Raw genomic sequence first — 19038 nt, 5'->3', positions numbered from 1 at the left:
GGGAGCGTGGGTCCTGTGGAGGGTCTTCAGTCAGGGTGAGAGGGTTGTTCTACCTCGTGGCAAACCCTAGTTAAAGCAGTGGCTGCACTTCAGACAGGGCACACCCCCCTTCTCTGTGGAAGCTTTGCCAGTGATTGCAGAAGGAAACTGTAGCTTGGGACTGTGGATCTATTTGGCAGGCTTGTCTACACTGGTGACCTCTTACCAGAGGGAAAGCGCCACTTTGGAAGCTGCAGATTTTAAGTGAACCCTCTCAGATTCTGACTGTGACATCATTGCTTGGAAATGGGCAAAGACCTTGCCCAGATCTATTTCTGGGGCTTTGATGAGGAGCTTCCGCTGTGGGCATGGTCCAAGAGCTAGAGCCTCAGGATGCACAGGAGGGTAGACAGGGAGGCTGCTAGGATCCTTTCAGGGACCCCATGAGGGAGTTTTTATTGCTAGCTTTCCCAGATGTTCCTTCCAAGAGAAAAGGCTGAGTGGCAGGGCCGGGAGGAAGTGCAGCAGGCCTGGCTGTGCTGCTAATGAAAATTTCATGCAAAGTCTGTGGCCGTGGCTTCCCAGAGAGTGACCGGTGCCAAAGCCACCACATCCTCTATGCGGTACCTTGATGTCGGTGTTGGATGCTCCACTTTGAAGTGGGCCCCAGAGAGTGCAGTGGCAGACAGGTGTAAGCGCTCCGTCCACAGCTCACAAAGCTTGCTGCTGAGGCTGCTGTCATCAGGGCTGACGGCCATGATGCTCAATCCCAGGAAGCCATCTGGCAGTTTGGGGGAGAGGTGGGTACCAGGACATCTGGGTGTCCTGACTGCTTTTCTAGAGCCAGGCATGAGACAGATGAGCTTAGCTGTCCAGTCTCACAAAGACCCGTGAGGCAGGTGTTTGCATCCCCCTTTAACAGATGGGACAGCTGAGGCTCAGCTGCCCTATGGGTCACTGCATTGGTAGACAGAGCATCTTGGGCAGCCTCTGGTCTTTGTGCTCATCTCCTACCCCTTGGTATCTCCTGTGAACACTGAGTTCCATCTCTAGAGGGGAGCGAGCCTCATGTCCTCTCTCCAGGGTTTCCGGTCTTCACCTGCGTCACTGTCCTCCCTTCACATGGTGCCATTGAACAGTGTGTCTAGGGCTTAGAGCATGATCTTCAGAGTCATGCAAAACCGAGTTCAGATCCTCCTACTTCTCACTAGCTGTGTGACCCTGTGCAGTAATTTGATCTAAACTTCAGTTTTCCCAACTATATCATAGTTGGGAACATAGGCATGCTGACTGTGCCCACCTTATGTACATGGTAACTGTAAGTATTTGGTGAACTAACACAGTTGGCTTAGCACCAGGCCTCAGAATGTGGTAGCTGCCATTATATTTCTATATGATTCATGTTAATATTCCTATCATTTTGATTTTTTAATTTAATTTCAACTTCTTCACTTGAACTGTAACTGGATGCAAGTCCTGAATCTTCACTCAGATTTTTGCCAGCTGTGACAGGCCAAGTCATGAAGTCTCTTTGTTCCTTGGGGTGACTCCGGGCCTTAGCAGATGTGGGGTGAGGATGTCCGACAGATGTCTGCCTTTCCTCCTTGGTCATCTGTGCAAGGTCTTCCAGTATCATCCCCGCTGGCCCCAGGTTCCAGTTCCTGCTCTAGTTGAAGTCACACAAAGGGCGTTCGTTGCCTGTCTCACTTTCCTGGAAACCTCCAGGTCACAGAGCCTGCAGCTCTGCATCAAAAGGGAATGAACTAGGGAGCTGCAGCTCAAGATACCGGCATAAAGAAAGCAACAGAGGTTGAATTGTTTTATTTCTCCATGGGAGATGCTTACTGAGTACTTGTAGCCTAACGAGCACCCCTCTGGGCCCTGGAGGTTTAGAGGTGAAGACAGACGGCCGCCCGTGGCTCTGGGGGCTGCCATCTGTGTGGTTGATTGGTGGGAGAGTGGCCAGACACTGCAGAGTCCGTGCCCTGTTGTGGGTAGCACGGTGGGGTTGCAGACCACAGGGAATCAGGGACAGGGAGGCAGCCCACAGGTAGCATCATCTAAACTGGGATTTGATAGAACAGTAAATGTTAATCGAAGTAGGGCGAGGAAGGTTGTTTCAGGCACAGAAACAGCAGCAAGTGTGGAATTTCGGAGCTTTTAAGTGAGCATGGCTGTTGTGGCTCCAAGAAGTAGTTCACTTATGGCTGGAATAAAGTGTGGGAGCTGGGATGTGGGCCCAGGGGGACTGGAGGACTCAGCAGGGGCTGCTCCTTGCAGGGCCCTGTAAGCTGCTAGTGAGCTTGGCCTTCACCTGGGAGCTGGGGGGAGCAACTCGAGTATCTGATACCAGGGAGAGATGAGGCCAGAACGTCCCTTCAGGAGGTCACCATAGGAGCAGCTTTCCCCAGTCCCTGTGGTCAGCACCTCCCGTGTAGGGTGGCAGGGAGGCAGGAGGGAGGTGATAGTTAGTACCCAGTGTTTTATACCCTAAAAGGCAGCATCTGGATGTTCAGGGGCCTGCCATACTAGGGTGTGGCAGGAGTGGCATTCTGAGAAAGATGGTGGGACCTGATTAATTAGGAGTTTGTGATACTTGGACAAAGCTGGGCCTCAGGCCAGCATACTTTGGATTTTCTGTAAAGTACAGGTTTATGTGTGCCAAGATGGCAAAGGTCTTATTTGGTGTGTCAATGGAATGGACCTTTTCAGAGTTCCTTTATCTGTTTTCTACATGGAAATTAATGATTATGTAGGAATTTCACCTGTTCAGAGTAGGCCCACTTCACTTCATAGTGAGTGAGTCATAATGGGAAACTTCAATTTACTTAGAATTAAATGATACGTAATAGCTAACAGTGGTTCAAAACGCGTCATTGGTTGCACAGAACAGCTCTGTGGTATATTACCTTTTTTCCACAAATGGAGTCACTAAATCTTAGAGAGTGGGAGCCTGACCTTTAAACAGACGAGCTTGCATCTCATGTTTTCCCATTTCATTGCATTTTTTCTAAGCCACTCTTCATACATAAGACTAATACAATTGCATGCATTTAAAATATTTCATAACTATTGTTCCCAAGTGTAATCAGTCTCCCTTCATTTGGACCTATTTGGTTAGGTTCAAATGCACAAGATGTCACATTATTGAAACTTTAAACACATCATTCTTTCTGTAATGCCTGTTTCTCTCAGTGTTCCTGGTTCATCTCAGTATTAAAAACCTCTGGATGTGGACACAAAATTTGTATTTATTGAGTCATTCTATGTGCTTAATAGTATCCCAGGCAGTTTGCCACGTCCTCGTGAATCATTGTGACCCATCCTCCAAGGTAGGTGCAGCGGTCTTGTCCTATGGAACCACAGCTCAGAAGCTGAGGGGGTTGTGCAAGGCCACCGAGCTGGTGAGTGCTCAGGGCAGGATCTGAACCTGTATCTGCTTCAGAGCCTCTCCTGTTCATAGCGTCTCCTCTGCCTTTAACTCCATAGTCCTGCCTGCTTCTCACCCGTCTAGACATTCATAAGCCCCCTCCTGGCCAGTTCAGACGTTTCAATCATTGTACTTGTGAGATCAAGGGTGTGGATGGCTTTGCGTCTGGGAGACACCCCTTGTCTTGGTCAGAGTACAGATGGAGCATCATAGATCCATTTGTATTCCCACAAGAAAAGCCAAATGTAGGGCATGCTTTCTGGAAGGGACGTCAGACTCAGTTTTTGTGTCTGAGAAAGCCCAAGCCAGCAGTCACTCCCCCCGACGCCAGCTTGGATGGATAGACGGGATAGACAGACAGTCCTGGGGAGGGTGAGCGCTTTGTGGTGGTTATAACCCCTTAATTGGCTGGAGGGGCCATGACAACCCTACTCATTTTACAACCCAGGACCCTGGACCCGTGTCTTTCTCAGGTTTTAGACCCCTTCAAGCTATTTTGGAGCTGCAAGGGAAAACTGTTTCTTTGCAGCAACGTAGAAGGTCTATTACTCTTGCTCTCTGATGTCATCACAGGAGACATTTATTGAATTTCACCCTTTGGACCAATGGCATAGGAAATTCTCAGAGATAATAATCATGACTGAGAGTTTGGATTTAATCAGGATGTTGTTAGCTGTTCTACAGTAATGACACAGATCACCTGAGGACCCTCAGATTTGTCCGCTCTTAAATTATTCCACTGAGAATCTAATGTTCTTGCCTATGAACTAGTGAACGAGGGGACCTTTTCAAGGGGATGATGGTCAGTGACTTAAGGGAGAATATCTGCCTGTGACTTTTGTAATGTTATGATAATTTGAAATTGTGATGCAATTATCGAAAATGTTTACATTCCTTCCTATTGTTTGATGTGATTCTTTTATTTTTTTTTCTCATTTATAATGCTTTCGTACTCAGGAAGTTGAGGTAGGTTTTTGACTTTTCAACTGTGTGTAGACATAGCATCGAAATAGTTGCCAAATAAAATGTAAATTTCACTCTGAATCCTAAATCTCTGTGATAAATATTTGTTTTAGTTCAGTGAACCAGCGCTGCATACATTTATTTTTCAGTGGTATATCCAGGGGATGCAATTTATCAAATGCATATAAAAGTCCATTTGCTGCTTTATCTTTTCTCATTAGTTACAGTGCAAGTATGATTGTCAGTTATTATCTGTGTTTTACTGGTGGGTTATTTATTGAAAGAGCAGAGCAACTGACATTGCTATTGTCTAAATCATTTTGTCTGAGGCCTGCAGGACTTTATACCAAATGTCAGCCCAATTTATCAAAGAATCACTCTGTTCAGGAAGAAAGTGATTTAGAGTGTCTATATAAACATACACCCACCTGTCCTTACACACACAGCAAGAGCAGTTCTGGGCAATTCACATGGATACAGAGATGTTAAAGTTGGAACAGCTGATTTAGATTATATGCAGTCTAAGTAAGGACTTACTGTGTACTGTTGAGTGATGCCTTGGGGGACTATGCAGGTGAGTAAGACCCACCACAGCTCAGAAGTCACCTGGCCCAGGTGTATGGCTATGATATGTGCACATGGGAATGTGTGAATGACCTGTGCACCAGTCCTTGGTGAACAGGGCTCTCAAGAGTGCGGTCTGTGATGGGATTGCTGGGGTACGGGGCTCAAGTCACTGCTCAAGCTGGGCTGGTTGGTTGAATGCTTCATTTGGAAGGATTCTCACTGGGGCTCTTCACCAAGGATGGGAAGGACAGGCCTGACTGAGAGGAGACTGACAGCACATTGCTTGCCCAGAAATGTGACCAGAAATAGCTCAGAGGTGAGGTGGTGTCTGGGAAGCTAGCCCCTTTCCTTTCCTGATGGGTTGTTTTGTATCTCCTGACAGCATGATAGGTAGGGATTTCCAGTGCACACAAATTAAAATTGCAGGCAAGTTTCACCTTATATAGGGGATGCATGTGTATAATGTCATCTGGGAATCTCACATGTCCAGTGACTTCTATTATCATTTCAGGGACACTCATCCTGCCTGCCAGACAGCCCTCCTTCCCATTCTCTCCAGACAAGTAGAGTGAAAATTAACTAGTTGGCACTGAATCCTTTTGAGAGCAGTTTGCCTATAGTCCCTTAATTGATCTGTTTGTAAAGGTTTTGGGTTCGATAAAGTGGGATTGACCTCCATCTAGGAACTGTGAACGTGACTTTAGTCCACCTGACCTTGGTATTGATAAACCCCTTTTGTATTTATCTGCAGGGGGTCTTAGATGACCCCAAAGGGGCTGCCTGCCCTCGCTCTGCCTTACTTCCTTCTATACACGTCTCCGTTGCTCACTCCTGGTTGAGACAAATGAGGCTCCCATTTATTTTCTAGGCTGGTAATTTGTATTATCTCAGGTAATCTTCAGATGAAGCTGCAGTGTTCAAACAACTTAGCTGAAATATGTATGAAGGAGAAATGATCTGTTCCATGGGAGCAAAGTGTCTTTGATCTGCAGTATCTAAAGCTGTAAGGTATATAATAAATTGCATCATCATCTTTGTAAGTGGGAGTAAAGCAGGCGGATTTCAAAAGTGGTTTCCATGTGATTATGCCATTCCATCTCTTCCTCAGAGTTGCTTTGACATTCTTGGAGCTGAAATAAACACCTCCGGAAAGGCAAACCCTTGGGGAATATTTGAGCTAAATTGCATGAGCCATTTTGGGGCTATGGAACAGTGGAAGAAAAATTCAGGTTCCCATTCAAAACTGGCTGTGACATCCATGATGAAGAGGCTTAATCATGGTAAATTATGGCAGGAATGTTGTTGCCTCATTTCATGGTAGGGAGGCTTAAAAGTTTTTCTTGGAATATGCATTATAGAGCAGAATGTTCTTTGGCATATACGTATATATGTACATCTATATGTTATTAACATGGATAAATGGTATATCCTTATTAATATCTATTAGATAATATCCAATATGTGTTATACATGTATGTATTTTAAATAAATTTCCCTTTCCAAGAATGCTTATCAAAATAGTGTATCTCTAATGTTGAAAACTCAGAGGTAAGGTCCTTTGTACCAGCCACTGGGTGCCAGTAATTTCACAGGATCCAGTATTATGTTAGTAGGTTATTTATTTAGTGAGATAAAGATGATTTTATCTATATTGATCAGCTGTGGAGGATTTAAAACAAATATTTGGGGTCATGATCATTCCCATGATTCTTCCTCTGCCATCAGTACCACCCCTGCCTTCCTCATTTTTATGATTTGTCACTTTCTTATTGTGATCTGTAGGCTGACTTTTGATGTTTTTTTACTATGACTTTATTGTAACTTGAGATGTTTCATGATTTTGGACATAAGTCAATATGTTCAAATTTGAGACTTTTAAAATTTACAAGTTCTTCCAGGTTTTAACAGTCCCTAAAGAGTTGGGTAATTTTCATTTTTGAAGTGGTACAGTGAAATGGAATCAGCCTTCCTCATATGGTTAGAATTTAGAGGAAGACTGTTCTCTGCTCTGTCCAATAGAGGCTTGGCATAATTAGCTTGTGCTGTGTAGCCCATGAAATACACATGGATAGTAACATGGCTGTCCTTCATTCCTCATCCTGAAGAATGCACTAACAGGAGTTAATGAATATAATAAATGACTGTATTTAGGTATGCATCTTTCTATTAAGGTGTATGTTTTAAAAATGAACTGCTACTGGGGTCCTTGCAAGTCATTTTTAAAAGCATCATCACTAGATGGTAAAATTATCAGTTAAGAGACCAACTAAGACAGATATACCTCTCCTGGCAACTGTGGTCTGAGACATTCCACATGTCTTCCATCACAGTCTGGATTTTAATTGGCTGCAATTTTATTGGGCCTGAAGGAAAATCAAGGGTGAGGGCTCTCCGAGTTCCGCCCTTTACTGTTCTCTAGATCAGACCCTGAGGTCCCCACAGCGGGAAGGCCCTGGGATACAATGCAGCACTGGGATAAGGTAAGGGCAGGCACGCTGCTTCCCATGGAGGGATTTATAACTGAGAAAACAGAACTGTGAACAGCACAGGAAGTCCTGGGTCTGTTTTAGGATAACGTAAAATATACACTTTACTTAAATACAATATGTTTAGAAGACTTAGAAAATAAGATACAAGAAGATCTGGGCTGGTTTCCCTGGCTCTTAGGCTCTGGAGACATGACCAGCTAGCCATCTTTGTCCCTTGAGTGTACCGACTGTTCAGTGGGAATCAGGGATGACATGGGCCTCTAGAAGGACATTCTTTTATCTTTGGCTTTTTCCATGTGAATTTGGATGCTCCCTCACCAAACTTCCCGCAGAGACAGAGTGGGTTGATGGGCACAGCCCCCGCTGCTTAGACTGGCCACGTGTTCAGACCAGTCCCAGCTGCCGGTACAGTGTGGGAGGCTGACCTGTGAGCTCCAACCTCACTGTAGCAGGACCTGCTAAGCAGTCCCCTCCCCCGTGCTCACTGACCACCCCCCAGGTAGGCTCTGGGGTGGTTCTCCCCTCCGTGAGCACCCTCCACGTGTTCAGGATCTTGGCCCCTGATAAGCCGTTTCTCTCTCAGCTTTAGCCAAAGCAGTTACACCCAAGGTTTTCTCAGCTTTTGGCTCATTGGGTTCTGCTTTGGCCATCAGCTTTCCTAAAGGCTGGGCGAAAGCAATCAGATTCAGGGAATCATTTTCCTTCTCGATTGGCCTTGCTGGGCAAGAGGCTGTTTGAAGGGCTTATGTTGCATAATGAGCTTTGACTCAAGGTGTACTTTCGCATTTGGGCAGCAATTAGGCAATACTACATTCACAATGACTTTTAAATATTCTAATGCAGATATCTGCTTTTAGAGGCTTTATATTTAAAACCATGATTTTTCCCTAAGAAACACGTAAAAATGGCAAGGATAGTTAGCCTGGAAAAGTGACTAGGTCCAGAAGAATGCTTCACATTCCATCCAAGCCATCACGTATGTTGAGATCATTAGGGAATAGTCAGTTCTTGAGACTTGCTTGAACCTTCCTTGGACATGAAAGAGAATGTGACACGTGAAATTAAAGGAAAGGAACTTGTCTTTGGCTCCAGCCCTTGCCTGTCAGACACACATCCTAAGCTTCCGAGGACTCTGTGTATTAAAACAGCATGTTCAAGGAGAAAATATTTCACATGATTCCAGATCGCTGTTGGTGTGATGCCTCTGTCTGGAGCTCAGAGGGCCCTGATGAACCACTGTTGGAAGGATGGATGTTTGTTATTTATTTTTTTTCCAGTGGTGAGGATGAATTCTTCTTGGGTTATTTCTTCCCTTGCTCTTATGAAAAGCAGAGTGTCTAGATAACTTGCTTGTGTTTAGGACCAAGAGGATATTGGCTGTCAAACTGGAGAAATCAGGTGCTAAATTTCCCACTGATCATCCAGCCCTTAACTTAGAATCATTTAACTCTGGCTTCTGAGTTTGAAACCACATAGTTCAAAAGATTAGGATTCTATTTAAAATAATAAATGAAGAGAGATGTGGCAGAGGGATTCTTTTCAACTTTCTCACTTCCAAACTGGGTAGATGAGAAAGCCAGTTACACCATAAAATTAAAGCCAGAGCAAAGGTGCCAATTCCTTGGAATTAAAAATAGTTTAATGCCAAATCCCAAGGATCCAGAGGCAACTGATCATGTTTATTCATGCTCTGGAAAATGGAATCACTACCCAAGAAGTCATGTTCTGATTTTACTCTAAATCCAGGTTCTTAAAATCTATTGCAGGGCTTAGGTGAACTCAACAAGAATCTAATAAAGCCAGGTAACTGAATGACACAGAGGCCAATAAAATTCACAGGAAATGGTGACGGAGATAAACTGCAGCAGGAGATAAGCTGGACTAATTGTGCACTTTTGATGTAAATGAACTTTTCTAGAAGAGAAACTGAGGCCTCATTTTGGACCACTTTCTGAAACTGCAGTGTGCAGAATACCAGCCCAAAACACATAGAGTAAAGAATTTGAGTACTTTCAGGAGAAAATTAACTACCTAGGGGCACATGCCCTAATAATGGGGTGGGGATGATGTCCACGGGTGGGGCCTCTGTGTGTTGTAAATTGTCGAGCTGAGCTGACGGAGTAGGGGTGCTCGGCCGAAGTGGGGACGGGTGAGCGCTGACAGGGAGGGCAGAGTGGATAGTCGAGGTTTGGAAGGAAAGGGTTATTAGATGTGGAGAAGACGTTAAAGTGACAGTGGAGAAGTGAGTGGCCTAGCCCATTGCAAATCCAGAGTGATGAACTGTCTAAGCCTGCATGTACGAGAGACACGGTTATGAATCAACTAGATGGGCCAGCCTTTGTTTTTTATCTTTACATGCCCGGAACAAATAGTATTAAGCTAAATATATGCCTGTGGTTAATTCTAACATTTGAATGGCCCTCTCTTTTTAGGTTTTTGTGAGTGTTAGGAAACTGGCAGTGTGCACCACAAACTACATGTCTTCATGTAGAAGGAATGTTGATGGTTGAATTATCAGTGGTTACAAACACAGAGGCTTAATCCTAAGTGGGAACAGCAAGGCATCGCCTTCAGTATAATTGATAGCAAATATCTCTTGCACTTAGGTGTATCTGTCAAACCAGGAAGAGCAGTGCTGCTTCCATATTAGCCTGAAATGTATTAACTGTTCCCAGTGTTGAATCTGTACTGTTTGAAAGACAAGTTTTTTTTTGTTTTGTTTTGTTTTGTTTTGTTTTGTTTTTGATTGCACGTGAATGCCTCAGAACGATTTCTAAGCTGTTAGTGTTTTCCTTTGTGTTTTGGGAGGTGGGGAGAAACTCAGGTTTTTATGCAATTATGCGAGAAGCGTCCTGAAATCTGACCTTTGTTTTCTGTTTCTTTCTCCTTATATAGGATGATTATTTCAGAAACTGGAATCCCAACAAGCCCTTTGACCAAGGTAAAGAATGCACGATTTCTTGCTGTATGTTCCCTGGGAAATGCTATCTCATTTTTCCTTCCTGGCATGCTGAGTTGCTCTTCCCACAGAGGCCAGCTCGCTGTCTTATTTTACTGACATCGGGGACTGATAGAGATTCTTTTATCAAATTGGTTATTTGTCTGCTACTAAGACAGATTAAAAGACATTTTTTGATTGAATTGACCACTTTAATCATTGGTTGGTATTGTAAAAAACAAACACTTAAAAAACCAAAATAGTAAAGTGGTTATCAGGCTAACCTGGTGGATTGTTGGGCTGAATCCAGTCGTTTCCCTCATGGAACAGACTGTGCCTGGAGATGCTGTCCAGTTCACATGAGCCACAGACATGAAGCTTTCTCTCTGGAAACAGGCTAATCCCGAGAGGCTTTCGAGGGCACTGATACTTCATTTGTTAAATAACTTCTTCGTGGTCTCTAAATGAAAGCTTGTTTCCGAGGCCGCCCCCGACCTACTTGGGGTTAAGCTGGGTCCTCAGGACCATTTCTGCTCACACCAGCAAGCACCAAGCCAGTTTCCTGGTGGCAATTGTACATCCCCACCACTGTCCTCCTGCGGGTTGTTTAAGACACAGTGAGGCCCTGCTGTGAATTGTGCCTTTGCTCTTATTGTTCCATGTGTCACTGCTGTTGGCACAGGCTGCTGCCAGAATGCTGGTAGGTTGGACTTCAAGTCTGTGCCTGCAGTTAATGCTGGAACTCAGAGGGAAAACACTCCCTGCCGAGTCTCAAATGTCCATACCTCTGAGAATCAGCGTCAGTTCTGTAGCTTGAGTGTTTAATGGAATCCTGATGGTCCCCTTGACACAAAGTCAAGGAAGGCATCGCCCAGTAATGTAATAGAAGGCGCCCCTTTCTGCCCTCTCCTTTGTCACTTTAATGGGTCTCTCCATCTGGACTCTAGTTTTCTTATAAGCAAAATTGGCATTAAAATATCCACATGTACATTTAGCTTGTATCCTCCAGTAGTGCAGCGTTTTATTCATTCATACATGCCTACATTTATTCATTCTCAAACACCCATGGACCTAGTGCTCTGTGTTCAAGCACCAAGGTGGTTGCTGGGGATAAGGCAAAAAATCTGTGGTGCCCGCCCAGGAGGAGCTCAGAGTGGGGAGTGGGGAAATAGCTCCGTCAGCAATTGCAGTGGGCTGTGCTAATGACTGTGATGCAGGTGTGTGTAGGTGAGTCTTTAGGTGGAGACTTGGTGAGCATGCGTGTGTGTGTGTAGGGGGCAGGTGCCAGGGAAGGCTTTCTTTTGGAGGACCTCCTAGGCTGTACATCTGAGTCTCCAAGGTCCACATTTCGACAACTCTAACAATGACTAAATCATCACAGGAAATCACACGAAGGTACTTGTAATTTAATTTAGAAATTTTCCATCAAAAATGGTCACAATTTCTAAAAAATTTCTTTTAAAAGGCTGTGCCTTCCTGGGGAAGAACACTTGGATAGAGAGCAACACATTCACTGTGTGTGCCTGGTAAATGAGTCCTTCTGTAAACACCTCTACCAGGCTCTTGCTTATGGAGGTACCTCAACTAATGCTGGCCGTGAACTGAAGCATTTGGCTCAGGTGCAGAAATAAGTTCTCATCCTGTAAGGATCAAATGTTGCCTAAATAACTGCGCAATTTATTCTTCCCCGCGGACTGCAAACAAATATGACAACTTTCCCAAGGGAAAAAAATGTGAGTCCCATTTTTATTTTTCCTAATACACCTTGGGAAAGGTTACACACGAAGGTCGGCATCCTTTGTCATTTGATACATGTAAACGATACATAGGATGTAAATGATAACTTCCTTTGAACCTGGTATTTAAATCTGCTTAACCAAAAAGCCCATATAGGGATTTTTCTCTCCAAAGAAGGTTGGCAACTATATCCAGCAGTGTCCTGTCCTGGCTCCCTCTTTTTCTAGCTCTGCAGACTGGAGAACTGGGTCTGCTAAGATAAGTCCTCCCGGAAAACTGCATGACTTCATGGGGTATAATTGAGGACCTTAGCCGAGAAGCCCCACTTTGTGCCTCAGGTGTAGCTGCCATTGGCTATTTATATACAGAGCCAGGGGGAGAGCAGGGAGGCCTGAGAATAGCCTTCACTTACAATGTCAGCCCCAGCAGATGTCATCAATTACATTGTGTGCTTCTCAATAAAAATGGGAGGTTACTAGATCAGCGCCGACACGGCTGGGTGAAATATAAACCACAGGCATGGAGGAGGTAGAGCATTTCATCTTCCAGAAAACAGGGGGATAGCAGAACTCCAGCAGAGACTGTCAGCTGCAGGGAGAAGTCATTTCCCCTCCGGAGCTGGAAAAAAATCAAACGTGGTTCTGGTGGTTTTGTGGTTGGGGAAAACTTTGGGTTGATAGAGATGGAACTCGTTGGAAAACATTTTGGAGCTCCAGATGACACATACGTTCTAGGATGGTGCCGAGGGAGGCTTCATGATGGAGTGGCTGTGGGGTGGGCATGACATGTAGGGAGAAAAGGGAAGGAAGGCCATACGTGGGGGATGCTGGTAAAGCCAGAAAGGTGGATTGGAGGCAGGTTGTGAAGGGCATTTCATACCAATCTGTGAGTTTACGCTTTGTTTTCTTGGCAGTGGGGAGCCATGGAAAGTTTTTGAGCACAGGAGTGATGTGATGAGAGCAATACTTTACAGGACTTAGTTTGGTGGCTCACCAGCCATGGTTAGGAGCCTGAGACAGATCTGCTAAATGATGTCCCTCCTACAGAACTCCTGGGTTACTTCTCTTTTGCTCCATTCATTGCGTTGGAGCCCTGGGCTTTAGTCACAGAGGGTCAGACATCATCATTCAACTCTGTAGCTTGCCCTCTGAAATGCCCATGTGGCTCCTGATTGTCTTAAGTATTGGGGTGAATAGTAAGGGCACCCATAGTATTCAAGAAATACTTACCTGTTATTGTGTGCTCTGATGAAGGATATTTACTGAACTTTGAACAACAGGGCTTTATAGAGCCAGCACTTACCATATTACTCCAAGGTAGTTAGAAGAAAAGTTCCTTACCTGGAGGTCTCCTTCCACGAGACTGAACATGTCCTTAACTTGTTATCTTTAAGAGAATCATGAATACTTCTGGCAGTGGAGTGTAATAGCCAGCAACTTCAGGCTTTTCTAAGAATTCTTTCTGAGATTTGGGCAGAGTAATGCTTTTTGATTGTAATGATTTCATGCCAGATCTCCACACGGAAGAGAGAGACTTGAGTTTGGAATTGAAGGAACAATGATTAACTCAGGTGAGAAATTTCCTTTGTGAAGTCCACAAAGACTGACGCCATGCAGGCAGCTGCACGGGCTGCATGGTTGACGAGGACACTGGGCAGAGGCAAGCAGCTCTTTGTTCTGTGTGGGCAGAGGGGCGAAGGCCCTTGAGGGGACCTCTGCAGGGGGCTGGCCGAACCTGTAGGGCTGTGGAGTGATTCCAGACTTTTGGGTGGTCTCTGCCGCTTTGTCCTTTTGGCACCTTCCTTCCACTGGCCCCCTAGCCGACCTCGGAGCACAGAGTGGGTATTGAGCAGACATGAGGTTATGCTTCTGAAAGTGACATCTGATCCAGCAAGATGCTTCCTTAAGAAAACAGTCACCGTGCAGATAAATTTGGGACATACATATGCTCCGTTCATCTCTTGGAGATTCACTGTGCTTGCTTTGAGAAGTCTTCTGGTCAAGAAGCCCACTTAACTTACCTTTTTCTAAATTTGCCTTGGATCACATTTTTCTTTTTCTTTTTTCACCCCACTCCTATCAGGTACCCAGAGAAAGTATTGTATGCTGTGCGATACACTTTGCCAAGTGCAGTATGGGGTCTTGGGGTTTGTAGTCAGAGCCTCTAAATTTGGAACTTTGCCAATTACTAGCTGTGTGAATTTAGGCAAGTTGCTTAACTTCTCTGATTCTGTGACTTCCCATCTGGAAATGGCAACAATAAAATCCTTGAGAGGATTAAATGAGTTAATGTTTTCACAGATAGTAAGAGCTCCCTAAGTGTTGTAATTGATTAGCCAGTAATTGATCTTGTTCATTCCCTCCTTTCTGTCTAGCTGCCTCTCCTTGTTGCCTCTCTCCCTCCACGCAGGTTTTCTTTCTTATATTTCCTTCTGGGGGCCTTCACAGTTGTCATGCTCTGAAGCTCCCAGGCTAAATTGGAGCTGGCCTGTCTTCTGGTAGGTGGGTCTTTGCATTATTCCATCCCATATCCTCATGATTGGGGCTGAAAAGGTTCAGGCTCTTAATGTGTTCATTCTGTCATTCATTCTGTGCACAATTACCAAAAGCTGATGTTTATCTCCCCCTGTGCTAGATGATAGGGCCCACACTAAGGAGGGCCTCTCCTGGGACACTCGAGGTTACCCATCATTGGTTATCCATCCAGGCTCTTATGGGGGCAGAGGGGAGGGAGCAAGAGCAAGTGCTGGTGAGGGTGGGGATGCAAAAAGGGTGGTCTGGGAAACTGGGGAATCCGTATGATGTCACGTATTTACACAAGTGACATAGTCACTTTTAGTCGAGGTGAGATTTTGCTACCACTCGGCCTCACTCGTCTTGTCTGTGGAATGTGGATCGGTGCACCGCCAACCTCAGCTGGGCACTGTCCCCTTCAGGGCAACGATCAGGTGCTGTTGTAGAGACTCTCTTTTCCCCTGGAGTTGGGTGGCTGATGACGAAGTTTCTTCACAAGGCCTGAGGGGAGAGAAAGAGATCATGGATTGAACCCCAGCCCTGTGGTACAGAAATAAAAGGTAGTGCTTCGGGGGTTCACTGAGGGAGGGGATGAACAAGGAACAAAGTGAGTTCTAACAAGCAGTTTCAAAGCTTCTAGACCAGTCCTTTCTGAAAAAGAAAATTGAAGCTTATTCACAATGCTTTTGCTGAGTGAAAGGCTATCCTTGTTGTTGTTATTGCATTGGGGAGTTGGGAAGGTAATTTATGTATATAACCAATACATGACTTTAATGTAAAATTCTGATAACTTGAAGATGTCTTAAAGTGATGGGACACAAATTAATCTCGGTTCTCAACTGTAGCTGTGGTCTGCTTAGGAAAGAACCCGCTGATTTATTAGGATAGGAAGGTCCTCTTGATGAGACAAACCATTTTAGGAAAAATGGTTGAAGGGGATTTATCATGGAACTTTTTGGAGATGAGTGGGTTCCTTTAATATGGAATAAATGAATGTCTTAGGTAAAGTGTATAGGTGTTGGTTTAAAGGATAATGTCTTCCCTTCTGGAGTGAATACTAATCATTTTTCCTCCAGAGCAGCCTGACTGTGACTAAATCTCAGATGATGCTGGTGATCTTCAGAGCAGAATAGGAACTTGTAGAAATTGATCTCCAGATAAAAATAAAGCTCGAGAAGGCAGGGGCCCTGTTCACTCATGCTGTTCACTTGAGTAGAATTAAAGAAGAAAAACCTTGCCCTTTGACGTCCAATCTATAATACCCGGATCCTGACAAGCTCAGATCCTGCCCAAAGCCCTGAACTGTTTTCAGGTGAAAATTCTAAAACTCAGAAGGGAAGAGTTCTTCACGTCTTCCAGCTGTGTTTCTGGAGCCAGAGCCCTATGGATTGTCACAGCATCGTGTTTTGTCACAGTTTTAAAGGGCGCTTGGGGAGGCAAGATTGCTTATTGCTGAAATTGTTCTTCAGAAGATTTTTTTTTCCCTCTAGATTAATCTGAAATTTTACACGATGGGCTTAACAGAAGTCTGAAATCCCCATAGCTTTCCTCTTGACATGAAACTCAACCTCACCCCTTAAAAGACCCTCTGATTTGCATTTGGAGGACCTTGAAAAATTTTTGGTGTTGAAGGATCTGCTCATCCTGCCTGATCTCTTAGGCTACCGATTCTCAGAGGCAGCTGGCCTACTTTGTGGGAAGCATCTTAATAATTTTCTCCAGGTTCTCTCATGTTTGGTCTGGTTGGTTTCCCCCTCTCACATCTGCCTTTCCGTGTAATTCAAGGACCATTCCCTCCCCTTAACAGGAACAGCGCCTCTTTCTCAAGTCAACCAGTTCATACTCCGCTCCATCCATACCGGCCTCTCTCCTACTGCCAGCCCTTCTTCTGTTTCTTGAGTATGACAGTAAAATAGTTACTAGTTAAAAAAATTTAGAGTATTGATTTTTAAATTTTCCAAGTCGCTTCTGCCAGAGAAGAAATAGAAAACTACTCATTCAAATATTGGTTTGCTCCTGCTTTACTCAGCCTATCCGCTTTGAAGTTAGATCAAGTTAAAAGCATTATCTTTGATCTCTGGGTGCCTTTGCCTGTTTGTTTATTTTAAGGAAATACAACATCACAGGTAAGATTGAAATCCTCCGGGTGCCCCTTCTTGGCCCTCTTTTCCATTTTCTTTTTCCTAAAGCTGACCCTGTCATTAACATGCTCTTCTCTCTGTGTTCTCATCCTTTCATGTCCCGTGTGTCTGTCTGTAAACTCTGTTATATGTTGTCCAGCAGAAATGGATGTTTTCTTCTCTAACCTGTTAATTTCACTGAAAATTGTTTTTGAGGGTTTTTGTTTGGATAGTTGTCCATGTAGTTAATTCCTTTATATTGAAGAGTTCTATTTTACTTTGCTATGCTCCAGTTTATCCACTTAGTCCCCTACTGGTGGCCATTTAGATTGTCTCATCTGTTTTGCCACTGGGGCTGCCTTATCTTAAGATTTCTAACACACGCTGAATGATTCTTCCTTCAGGCCCCTTGGCCCAGAGTGTGATGTCTCAGGAGGGAGGCCCAGGTGGGACACAACTCTACCGGTATTAAAATGTGCAACTTTCAGCAAGTCATGGCGCCTTTCTTGACTTTTGTTTACCTGCCTCTGCAATCAAAGGGGTGGGTGGGATGGCTCCTGAGGTCCCTTCCATCTGATAGCTAAGCAAGCGCTCATGGTTTCAGGCAGCAGAGAGTCTGTATATGTTTTCCTCATAAAGGAAGGAAACACGTAAAATTTGAAGTCCAATGCTCTTATTTCACAGGTTACAGTTGAACCAATGAGGTATGAATATCACTTCAATAAAACCAATGGAATTAAATGGGCCTTTTAACTGCCAGGAGTAGGGTGGGAGGCTCAGAGTAAAAAGCAAAGAAGGCCAAAGTAGAAGGTACTTTGTCTTGTCACCGAGTCCTGTGAGCACTGCAAGGAGTGGAGAAAAGAGCCAGGGATTAAAAGGCTCAAGTTCACATCTCAGCTTTCCCATGAACTTGAGGCATCTCTTTGAGTAATCTGACTTACCTAGGCTGATGAAATCCATCTTGTGGGCATTTGGGAAAACTGAGCGAGCTCATGTTTGCAAAGAGCTGGGGGTTGGTGTGCAGCATGTGCTTAGGAACGCTCACTTTCTTCTGAGCTCAGCCCTGCCCATAGTGTCTGTGTGGCTCCATTTCCTCATGGAAACGCAGCCGCGGCTGCGTGGGTGTTAAGGTTTCAGCTTCCTCAGGCTTCTCTAGGAGCTCCCAGCGCCCTGTGTCTTCAGAACCTAAGAGCCAAAGCCATTCTAGGCTGTTCCACCCTTTGGATGGAGTCTGGGGGAATCACGAAGGCTAGTAAAATTTACCTTCCAATAACGGGGCCCCGTGGCTTTCTATTACTATGTTTAAGAGGTTCTTTCAGCAAGAACAAATCCGTTTAAAAGACAGGTTTATTACCTTTCCCTAAACTCGTAAAACGTAGTGTTAGTTATATAAAAAAAGAGAGAAAAAAAATCCTTCCTGCTTTTCTACCTGCGAGAACAGCAGCCCCTGAATTAACTATGTTGTATTTGTGGAGTCCTAATGAAACAGCCTGGGTTTGGGGAAATTCTCAATAGGGAAAAAAATGTCAGCTGAATTTTAAAATCAATCAATAATGCTGTTTAGATTTTCCTCATTGGAGATTGTAGAGTGGATTAGAGCATTTTCACAATAGAGAGATGGCTGCTTGGAGAAACACTGCCAGCATCACCTGTGTTCCCAGAGCCCCTCTGCCTGAGGTGAAGGGTTTTCCTTTGTTAAGGTCATTGGTTGTGTTATGCAGCAATTCGTTGCTGGAGGCCTATCAAATGTTCCTTCTATCCTGGTAGCCGTGGTGGTGAAAGGCGTTGTGATGTATTGGGACGACCCTGAGCTTTGCAGTCTCACAGATGGGGTTCATCTCTAGCTCTTCCCTTTAATAGGCAAGCACTTAGCTTCTCTGGGCCTCGATTTCCTTATCTGTAAAACAGGAACTATGGCATTTTTCAGCCCTGTGACGTGAGGGGTCTGTGAATCTCCTGATGTAGTGCCTGATCCAGTCTTATTACTGTGTGTATGATAAAGGCAATGATGCTTTGGTAAAAGAGGATGAATGTTGTGTTCGGATTCTCAGTTTGCAGAGTGGTTTTGAAGTGCCCACTTCTCCCTTTGAGTGTGTGAGCTGTTGGATCAGTGAATTGTTCAGTCCAGCGCTGACCAGTAGTGCTGAGCTGGTTCCACGCAGGGACATGATATGGAAGGTGACAGAAGCGTTCCTCAGGGCGTGTGTAGTCTGTGTATCCCCGAGAGAGACGGAGACGTGTGACGTGGAATAACTCAGAGGTGTCCTTGAGGAGCCCTGACAGAATCTTGCAGACAGGGAGC

General features: G+C 44.7%; 1 protein-coding gene and 1 long non-coding RNA gene across 3 annotated transcripts in view; one reads left to right on the top strand and one right to left on the bottom strand.

Moving 5' to 3' along the window:
- Positions 1-19038, top strand: part of SPOCK1 (SPARC (osteonectin), cwcv and kazal like domains proteoglycan 1) — a 469763-nt gene that overhangs the window by 203691 nt on the left and 247034 nt on the right. The window contains exons 3-4 of one of the 2 annotated variants that reach the window (XM_032476824.1): positions 4367-4375; positions 10324-10369. In XM_032476824.1, coding sequence (XP_032332715.1) covers positions 4367-4375; positions 10324-10369 — 55 coding nt within the window. The remainder of the gene's footprint in view (positions 1-4366; positions 4376-10323; positions 10370-19038) is intronic. The other variant, XM_032476825.1, reaches the window with a different exon arrangement.
- LOC116662723 lies at positions 12953-16021 on the bottom strand. The gene is made up of 3 exons (XR_004318732.1): positions 16012-16021; positions 15891-15893; positions 12953-13127 (listed from the first exon to the last, which is right to left on the bottom strand). It is a non-coding gene; the product is annotated as an uncharacterized LOC116662723 (long non-coding RNA).

The sequence above is a fragment of the Camelus ferus genome, chromosome 3 (assembly GCF_009834535.1).
Source record: "Camelus ferus isolate YT-003-E chromosome 3, BCGSAC_Cfer_1.0, whole genome shotgun sequence".
In the NCBI taxonomy this organism is placed as follows: domain Eukaryota; kingdom Metazoa; phylum Chordata; class Mammalia; order Artiodactyla; family Camelidae; genus Camelus; species Camelus ferus.
The sequence above is the reverse complement of the archived record's forward strand: the minus strand, read 5'-3'. Positions and strand labels throughout refer to the sequence as shown.